This window comes from Pseudorasbora parva, chromosome 15 (assembly GCF_024679245.1).
Source record: "Pseudorasbora parva isolate DD20220531a chromosome 15, ASM2467924v1, whole genome shotgun sequence".
In the NCBI taxonomy this organism is placed as follows: domain Eukaryota; kingdom Metazoa; phylum Chordata; class Actinopteri; order Cypriniformes; family Gobionidae; genus Pseudorasbora; species Pseudorasbora parva.
Window position 1 is genome coordinate 41283386 of NC_090186.1, and position 10954 is coordinate 41294339.

General features: G+C 36.6%; 1 protein-coding gene across 2 annotated transcripts in view; it reads right to left on the reverse strand.

The window, feature by feature from the left end:
* ipo13b (importin 13b) overlaps positions 1–10286 on the reverse strand; it is a 47004-nt gene extending 36718 nt beyond the window's left edge. For both annotated transcript variants that reach the window (XR_010898130.1, XM_067418161.1), the window contains exon 1: positions 9892–10286. Coding sequence is in view for 1 of the 2 variants with exons in the window: in XM_067418161.1 (XP_067274262.1) it covers positions 9892–9939 (48 nt within the window). In the remaining variant the exon portion in view is untranslated. The remainder of the gene's footprint in view (positions 1–9891) is intronic.
* Between the last annotated feature and the right edge of the window lie 668 nt (positions 10287–10954).

Here is a 10954-nt window from a genome sequence, read left to right on the forward strand (position 1 = left end):
TTAACTAGTCAGTATATACACACACTACCATTGAAAAGTCTGAGGTTAATAAGATTAAAATATAGTCAAAACCGTAATATTGAGAAATATTTTTACAATTTGAAATTATTGTTTTCTGAATATATTTTAAAATGTAATTTATTCCTGTGATGCAAAGCTGAATTTTCAGTCATGATACATTTTTTAGGATTCTTTGATTGATAGAAAGTTCAAAAGAACAGCATTTATTTCATTATATAATGTTTAAAAGAGCCCCTGTGGTGAATATTGTTTGTATATCTATGTGGTGTTTTTAATGTTTTCAGACAAACCATGTGCAAATTCATAAGTCAACACCATTGTGGAGTATTTTCTCCTTAAATTGCAGTGGCGGTTTGACATCGGCAGCGTTTCTTGGCACAAACTACTTTATAACCAATCACGTCAATGTGTGGGTGGGCTTAGCGTATCATTAACTATGACCGATCTAAACAGGGAGTCTCAAGAGAAGCCAGGTTATCCCGGAATATTTTTTGTTGATATGAAAAATCGTGTACATCTAGCAATATAGCTGGTAAATGACGTGTATAATGTATATTATGATGTTATTATGATGAACTATATGCCTTTCTCCACTGATGTTCTGAGTTGTTACAAGTCTTTTTAAGGATGCTGATTTTCAGAAGGCAGCTGTCCGACTCTGAGATGGCGATTGAGAACATGGCTTGTGCAACATTAGCAACACATTACTAGCAGTTTGATAACGTAAAACAAAAGGCTAATCATATTAAATACTGTGTCCGGTGTTGTAGAAAGCCATTGCCATTCTGATATATCGACTTACTATACTAAATGAAGCAAGGGTGTAGTAGTTACATTCGAGCTATTTTAAAGGTGTCATGGACTGGCTTTTTAAAATAAAATTATACTGTTGTCTGAGGAACTAATGACGTTCTGGTGGTTTTTATATATTTAGAAACATCATAACTAATAAGTAATAGGCTATTTTCTACACTGTTTTTGAGGCTTTCTCCTGAACGCTGGGTTTTGATGGGCGTGCCGCACTGGAGACTTGGAAGTAAACGCCCAAGGCTAGGATTGGATAATATTTGCATATTTAATGAGCTTCAGCTCCCCTGTCAGTTCAGTTCACATGAGAGATGGATTGTTTTGAAAGCAGCAACCAGAATGAATCTTCCAATCACAGGGCTCATAAACGTCTTTATCAAACAAACTCAATGATTTATTTCTCATCCACCCACGATTGATTGGAATATTATTTTTGTATTACTTGGCCCGCCCGGTGGATATAAACACAAACCACACACACACACAGATCAAGAAAGGAATATTATTTCACTATTTGAGATTCACCGGCCTGCCGATGGGCTTCAGTTTTGGTAGCCTGTCTGGAAAACACATAGCCCCGGGACTGCTATTACATTAAAAAAGACATTTTACTCACATAAGTGTGTTGCACCATTCCTCTCGGATCCAATATAGAAGGCACAGCATTTTGTTTTAATCTCAGTATGTCTGCAAATTCAGCAGGACATTAATTGTCACCTTTGAACAATTTAATTGAATGCATCCTTTATGCAAAAAAATAATAATATCCTACCTTATTATTAGCCAAAATGTCTATATCCCTACACTATGATTAGGTGTAAGTATTTTTATGATATAGTCTGAATACTAATATCATAAAAGATAAAAATCAAGGACGATCAGAGAGGAATTGTGTGTGTGTGTGTCACAGTACTTCAGAAACCCCCCGAGAAACAGCCATCTGTCAGAGTAAACCTGGTGACATGACGAAACCAACCGTGTTTGCGATCAGATCAGATTTGAGTGCTATTACCCGGAGATCCTTTAAATCCTTGAAAATCTGGAAAAGTGGTTAAAAATGAATAGAGAAAAAATGGATGTTCAAGCACATGGCTACATCTTCTTGAAGTGTTTCTATGGCAACCATCTGCTGCACAAACTCATTCTTAAAGAGCAGCGCTGAATGACTTTGGTCCATTGACATGGTTACCGCATTCGATCTTGTCCGTGTGTGTGTGTGGTGACTCACTCATTCTGCAGGATCCATTTTAACCAGACGTCTATTAATTACTCGTTCAATCTGACTCTATGAGCTGCTCTACAGGCATTGTCTGTATTTGTACTATTAGTATACATTCAGCTCCACATTCTGGCCAGCATCAAGCTGTTTAAAAAAAGAACCAAAAGTATCACAGAATGATCCCATGCAACACATGTCATATATTACGGGGTATACAATATGAAATTAAATGTATTATTTAACTAAATTCCTGACCTTGGCTGCAGGGGTGTGTGATATATATCATCTACAATAATATTGTGGTTGTTTTAACAATGTACAATCTGACATAGAGTGTGCAGTCTAGTAGGTTAGACTTGTGCACTTGCGCATTTAGAGTGCATGTGATTTATTCTATTAAAATGCAATCAAACTGATCTCAATATTCAAGATTGGGGGCAAAAATACCTCTGTATGCATTTAATATAGTTAATCAATATCGCACAAGTGCCATTTTTTCTCAAAAAGTCTGCATGATTACAAATGTGATATCGATTTTATGCAATAGTTTAAAAAACAACTCCATTTTAGCTCAGGGCTCCAGACTGCAACCAAACGGTAGACAAGGTTTAAGTCCGTTTTTTTCCTGCTGGTGCGGTTACATTTAATTTAAATGTAAGAGGTCGCACTGGGGCGGTCACCATGTTGTCCATCTGATAAGAGTTGCCATTTTTGTAATAGGAAACATCAAATGGCAAACTAAGTGAAAGTGGAGCAGCGCAAACTCAAACACGGGCCGACCTCGATCACGTGACACTGTTACTGCACAGCACTGGGAGATCCAGTGAGAAAGCATTTGAATTAGCCACAGAATTAATAACAACGCTACTGCGAGATCTAGAGAATAGTCAGTATAACCACAGATATCAGATCAAACAGCGCTGACGTGGAAACAGCAAAACTCTAAATACTATCTAATTTTAATGTTATTTTTAATGTGAAGATTTGTAAAACTAAAAGGTGTAGACCATCACTTTGTGGCAAACAAGCACATTTATTTTAAAAATATATTAATTTACCACTATAACCAGTAGATGGCGGCATAGGAGCACTTTTTTAACTTGTTAGACATTTCCACTCCTTAAAGTCCACATGAAATCAAAAATCGATCTTATTTACTTTGTTAGCACATACTACAGGTCTTAGGGTGAACAATTGATCCGTGCAAGTTAATAAACAGGAAAAAAAAATTGCCGTAGTAATCTTTAATCAAAATCTGAAAACGTACTTCCGGTCTGGAAGCGGCATTTCTTCTCAGATGATGTCAGTTTGACGGCATGCGGTTTAAAATGCGTAACCACTCCCCTCAACCGTTCGTCTGCTATGAGCGCGAGATGGAGAGGAGGAGCGCTGACGTAAAACCCTGCCCTCTGTTCAATATTCCATTTCACTTGGAAATACCTCACAGCACTGAAGAAAACTCACTCGCTACTTCCGGTTCACTGGGACTTCAAAGGGTTAGTTCACACAAAAATGAAAATTCTCTCATTAATTACTTACTCTAATGTCATTTGAATGGTTATGAATCAATCAGCGTAGTGATTTATGATTCAGATCGCCAATGTCACGTGATTTCAGCAGTGTGACACGATCCGATTCATGAATCGATAAGCTGATTCATAACCGTTCGAAACATTGTTTTGAATTCAGCCCATCACTATATAAGTCGTTATTTCGTTTATTTTGCGCACAAAAACTATTCTCGTCACTTCTTAATATGATTGTAGAGCCGCTGTAGTGAGATGGGCTTTGTAACGACGTCTTTAGTGCCTTTATGGGTCTTGAGAGAGGAAATGACATTGGTGTCAATGAAAGCCTTTCTGAGCCATCGGATTTCAACACTAATATCTTCATCTGTGTCTGAAGATGAGCGGAGGTCTTACGGGTGTCCGACCACGTTAGGGTGAGAAATGAATGACAGAATTTTCATTTTTGGATGAACTAACCCTTTAATATATGGAAAAAAGTAGGAAGTCACCAAGTCTCAAGAAAAATAAAAACTTTTCTTCTAATTGTGAATGAGTTACACAGAAAACAAGTAAAAAGTGCTCCTTTTATAATCCCAGAAGCTGTCATCGGTTCCGTATGATACCCTATAGAAGAACAATGGCACATTTAAAGTAGAATAATGAATAGGTTTCTGCACATTACTGTTGTTAATAAAAGTTTATTTTATCTGCATCCCAATTCAAGCTCAGTGCTTCACTGTTAAATTTCCATAAACAAACATGTAATATTATTAGTAGCTGCACTCATTAACAAAAAACACAAAACATAAGTAATTTTATTACTAGCTGTAAGTTAACTTTATGATACACTTTTCTCCAGTGCCACCAAATCAGGTGCTGTAGCCAAATGTTAGTCTGGAGCCCTGTAATAAAATAACACCATACTGCCTGTTTTTGCTCTATTTCGTCAACGAAAATATTTCCAAACAAAGCCACATGACAGTTTTGAGTCTCTGAGCAACACACAGACATGTTTCGTGAACGAATCTTTTGAATGAATGATTCATTGACTCATTAAGACAGTAGCTACGTCTGAAATCGCATACTCTTTTGAGTAGACACTTATTTTTAATAATTACTTCATGACCACTAAAAAGAAAAGTACGTTCTTCTAATACGAATGAGTGTATTTAGTATGAACGTGATCTGGACTACTTGTGCCATGCTTTTCGTTATCATGAGAGAGAGACCTACCAGCGTCAGTTACGTCGCTTCACCGCTATTCACAAATCCTCACCCATGGCCTCATGGGATAGTAAAGTGTCCAAAGTAGGCAGAGTTCAGAAACTCGTCGGAAGGAGTAGGTCAGTTTTTTAAAAATTATATTTTATTCATATATATTCATATATATACTATGTGTGTGGACACTGGGACTGTTTAAAAAAATGACATGAAATAGGCACAAACAAATAGGATTTTCTTTCATTCACCAATCAATTCTTAGGTTTCAGGATTTTCTTTTTAAACCAAACCTTGTTTACAGATTATTTTTACTTTTACTTTATGCAGTATGTGGGTAAAATGGCCATATATGGGTTTTCCCATTCAATGCATATTAATGTGTTCTTGGAGCAACATGTAGTGAAAAAATAAGTGTAATAATGGGATTTAATATTAATAATGGGATAATAAATATTATTTTCATAATAATAACTAACATTTCATAGGAATATTGATATGTAATTTCTTTCCCTATTCACTTGTGTTTCCTAAAATGCCTGATAAACAAGATTTATGTCCTGGTGTCTCTACAGTGGACATGTATGGGTATGAAAACAATGCCCTGTTTTCATACCCAACAGAAAGTCATATTTTGATTAGAAATCCCCGATGTTGATTTAACAAACAATTTGAAAATAAGTCAGATTTAATAATATATAAGATTTTCATGAGAGTGTTAAATTTGATCATTCAGTCATTTTTAAAGACCAAGAAGTTGTTGTCTGAAGTCTCTTGTATCGCTGACAAACCCTGAATGTGCTCTTTATAGGACATCCAGACTTAAAAGTGTGACATTGTGTCAGAAAAATGCACTAAAATATAATGTCCTCGTACGTGGAACGGACAGTGGCACCCAGCCAGGAAGATAAACTATCTTTCCATCCCTCACAGCCTCCCTAAAAAAAATCAAAGATGGCGCTTCTGTGAATAAGGTCTATGTCATTGAACGATTCATTGACTAGCTCCTCCTCAGAAACACAGCTTAGTGCTTCGTGAACACGACTTGTTTCCCAGTGGACTTTTCAAAACCTGTTCATGCTGATTGCAAAAAACTGCATAAATCCAGACATTCAAAGATTGTTGGGATTGTGTTCAACAGTCCATCTGGAGTAATCAGGAACGTTTGTTCTGACATCATCAGCCGTGTGTTCGTGAATTTTTAATCTCAGAAATTTCAGAAGTAAATAATCAAGTAAAAAACAACAAAAATCACATGATATTCCAATAATGATGAGAGACAAACAGCAAATATTTTTTGCAAATGTGTGTGAGAGTGTGTGTGTGTGAGAGAGAGAGAGAGAGAGAGAGAGAGAGAGAGAGAGAGAGAGAGAGAGAGAGAGAGAGAGAGAGAGAGAGAGAGAGAGAGAGAGAGAGACCCACACACACACACACAGTGAGACGTGGCTGTTGACTGGTTTGAACAGTCAGTGGTTTAAAAAACATATCAGGTTACCCCGACAATCGAATCCCTGCACACAAGTCGAGAGATATAATTAGCAAAGCTAACGTTCGAGCCAATCAAGGCATATAGTGGAACATCACAACACATACACACACACACTCCAGACGCCCTGGGTGAATAAACACACACTCACATGGAAAACATTTAAAGTCAAGCATCTCCGTCTGATAATCTCATGCAAATATTAGGTTTCCTGAGATTAATTGAACAGCGATACTACAATTGTTGAGCCCTGATAACAAACAAACCACAAATCACTCAATCATTATTTTGTGCGTAACTGACATGAACATTTGCCATTCTTTCAGATTTTTCTGCATAATGACCTGCTCTTCTCTGCAGATGGTTACGCCTGACCATCACACCGCCCAGAACAATACACAATAAACACACAACGACCTCTGTGTGCGTCTGCTGTGCACTAACAAGACTGAGAGAGAATAACCGTGGAAGAATGAGCGAGACAGTGACGTCCTGATACAGGAGCTATAGCACATCTTCCAAAAAAAGCAGAAATGTATTTTTAACCATCTATCTGACAGCGGTTTCCATCAACCAGCACATAAAATTATCTGCTGAATCATCAGAAAACAAGAGACAAAAGTGATTCCCAGAAATTAAAGTAGACTATAATTTGGGAATTTTGGGACCTTTCACTGTTTTTAGTCTCGTATTAAACCCGGGACACACTGCATGATTTTCGGCTGTCCCAGACGAAAGATTGCCATCGTGAAACAATCGTGGCGATTTCTGTGATCATGGCTCCTCATCTGTGGTCTCATGTCATACAGTGAGAGAGATTTAAAGTGAAAGAGGACAAAATTGTGCTCATAGAAGGCCTTCAGCTGCCGGCGATTTGATTTTGCATCGAAGCTCATTCTGGAAACATGTACATATTTCTTTCCTGCTTATGTTACAACTTTCTAGGGACCAATCGGACCGGCTTATCAACCTGGTGCGCTATTGGCGGGTTTAACACAATGACGGATGTAAGAGAAGCGATGGATCATTGGTCTGATTGGTTGAAGGACTATCCAATTGCGTACAGAGTCATTTGAACTATGCCCGTTGATCAAGCCTCTTGTGCATTAGAAAATACAGAGCAGACTCACCAGACCAATGTGACAGACTGACAAGCCTACAGGCTACAGCATGAAATTCAGCATGATCACCGCACAGTGGGCTTGCTGGTAAGGCCTACGTCTACTGACCAGCCAATAAAAATGCAAACATGACATCAATGCAACATGTTGAAAACTTATACCTGTCTTTTTGTTTTGCACTAGCGCATGCTAATGACGTCTTTATTCTTCTATAAAAACTTGCATCACAGCCTACGAGTCAATAGGTGTCATTATCGTACAGTCTACATACAGTACATGTCATACCCAAGTTTATTAGATACATGTTGAACAGTGTGATTTGTAATGATCTTACAGGATTGCTAAAATTTTGGAGTGTATCCCAGGCTTTAGAGAAAACTCTACCTGAAGAAACTCAGGAATTAGATCAGTAATGCCTGCTAGAGACTGTGATTTCCGCAATCGTATAAGATCATTACAAATCACACTGGATGAGATGGATCTAATAAACTTGGGTATGACATGTACAGTATGTAGACCGTACGATGATGACATCTATTGAATCATAGAGGATGACGAAAGCTAGTATAGAAGAATAAAACATCAGCATGAGTTAGAGGTACACAAATGGAGCGAGATGAATCGCACTTTGGCATTTGTGTTTTTTATGTGAGGAGAATATGGACACGGTCAATCATGAGGGAAAAGAGGCCAACTTGGCATCCCAATTTTGCAAATGGAGCTTGAGGAAATAGTTTTAAGTTTTGGCGCTGTCACGTTGATCAATACGGCAGTTCATGTTGCATTGCTATTGGCTAGTCGGTGGATGTAGGTCAAAGCAGCAAACACACTGCGAGATGATCATGCGAAATTTATAACACTTTAAGAAAATTATCACAGGCTATCTCACAGGACACGGCCGTGACAAAGGAAGGTGCTATCCAAATAAAATGTAAACAAATACATGTGGTACTGTAGTTTCCTAAAGGAACTGTTTATTTATTCATTCCCACACTGTAAAATAATATTTAAAAAAATAAGTTACCTGGTTGCCTTAAAATTTGAGTACATTGAAATTAAAATTTTGAGTTAATATAATGAACATTTTTAAGAATTGACAACCTTTATTCAAATATTATGGAAAGATTTTGTATATATTGGGTAATTGTTTGTGTTTTATTTGTGATAGTGAAACATGCCAAATTGTGCTATTTTCATGATTAATAAATTTTTTTATGTGGTTCAGATACAATAATATTTTTAGTTTCTATTATTAAACCAATTTCCTTCATTGCATCAACTCAAATTTTTAATTTCAATAAACTCAAAATTAAGGCAACCAGGTTACTTACTTTTTTAAGTTAAACCAACAATATTTTTTTACAGTGCATGCATTGTGGTAAAATTTACACTTAAGCTGACCGTGACAAAAATAATGTTATTATTCTGCTTTTAAACCCTCTTATGCCTGCCTGTAAAAGCGGTCCTGTACACAAACTGAACGAGTCAAAATCATTTTCAGCAGCAAACACCATGTTTGCTGACTGTTAACGGGATCAAGAGCTATAACGATTATGAGTGTATGAATCACGAGCAGAACAAAGCGTTTGTTTTGGTGCCGACAGTGGCTGTCCAGGATAAAGATAAGAAACCCTCCACCAGGCAGAGATGAGACAGACGAGACACCACCCTCTTTCCTCTCCTCATCCTAGATGGATCAATACGGCTCTCTTTTCTCTAATCTAACCTAATGATGAACACGAGTTTCACTTGTGTAACCTGATCATCTGAGATCAACTGCATTACAATCGCATGCAGAAACAATAAAGATTAGATATAGACAGAGGCATCAAATAGATACATGGAGCAACAAGAGTTGTCAAAATATAAAGCAAATTAAGAACGAACAATTAATCGTCACATTTTCTACAGTGATGCTGACAGACAGTAATGTTACATGAGTGAATCTCATGACACCTGTCAAGATGTCCCGGGGATATTTCAGCACAACATCACAAGAAAGGAACGAGAAATTATATACGTTCCTTACAGAACATTAAGGATTTTTTAATGCCTGTTATCATTTTGAGCAATGGGGCATAGTTTTCATGACAATTAAGCACATTAAACCCTACATTCTCTTTAATAAATCTAATTCTCATTACAGTTATGGGAAAGAATTATGACATATTATTTATTTATATCATGGATATATATCATTATTTAAGATGGTTTTAAAGATACAGTTGCATTACAGTAGTAAGAAACTAGTGAATATCAAACCAGAGTAAATTAAAAATTACAAACACATTAAAAAATCCTACATTTAAAATAAAAAAAATGAAACTTGTTGTTTTTACTCACCTATATTCTATATAAATAAACCCAATGATTATTATTTCTTGCATAAAAATGTTTTAACGTATGCATTTAGAACTCAATATTTCCAAGTATTAATTACGAGTAAATAGACACTAAATATCAAAAATATTAGCTACTGACAGAAAGCATAAATAAACGTATATATTTTACCTTCTCCACGTTTTCCACAGTGAAGTCTGCGGCTGAGTGCGGTTCCATTGCTGTGTTTACTATAACACACACACCTCCTCTCGCTCTCTTCAACACAATCTATAATCGTATGTCTTATTAGAATCCTTCTGATTAATGTAAGTATAATAACAACGCTGATTAATCTCACTGGGGTGAATTTGATTCGGCCCGGCGCGCGATCAGGCCGGTGCGCGCGAGCTTATGTCTCTCATTCTCATATTTCACTCATGATAAATCACAATCATATCTCTCATGACCGATAAATATAACCATATGCCACATCTATGTGCCCGCGGGTGTCTGTACAGTCCGGTCCCGGTGATCCAGTGTGCGTGCGTCCTCGATCCTCCCTCTACCGTTCTTGTCGTTCTGAACCGATGAATCGATGATTCGACACACGCTGCGCTTGCCCAACCCTCTGCCTTCATTAAAACAACAACAACAACACTAATCCAAGCTTTAATATATTTCATAAATATTTCATTGTTTATTTTTTTATATGAGTATTTAAAAGTATGCTGCTTTTATAAACAAAGGATCATTTGACTTTGACATGACGTTCGTTTTTAATCAGGCTAAATTTGAAGGGCTCTCTAAACGGGCCTTCACTGTGCATTCTGGGGAATGTAGTTTTTAAAAGACTGATGTTCATATGCGGTGTCACAGCGACTCTCTGTGGTACTTTATACGTTTTCAATGGATCTCGGTTTCACTTAGTGTGCAATAGATTGAGCTCTCGATCCATTAGGCCTATATAAATTGACACCATACATTTATTTTATGTTTGTAGGCTATATTAATAAACAAAATATAGCAACAATTCCTATATACAAAAAAACTATACAATTTCCATTTTTTTTTGTATTTTTTTTTTCTTGTAAGACGAAACAATTGCGTATTATTTATATTTATTATTATTTGATAATTTACTTTGTATTGTAAGAAAGCACAGCATTGATTAGGAAAAAGTTTAATAATTAATAATAATAATTTGTTACATAGCGCTCCACATTGAAGGGGGAATCTTAAATCTAATGGGGGA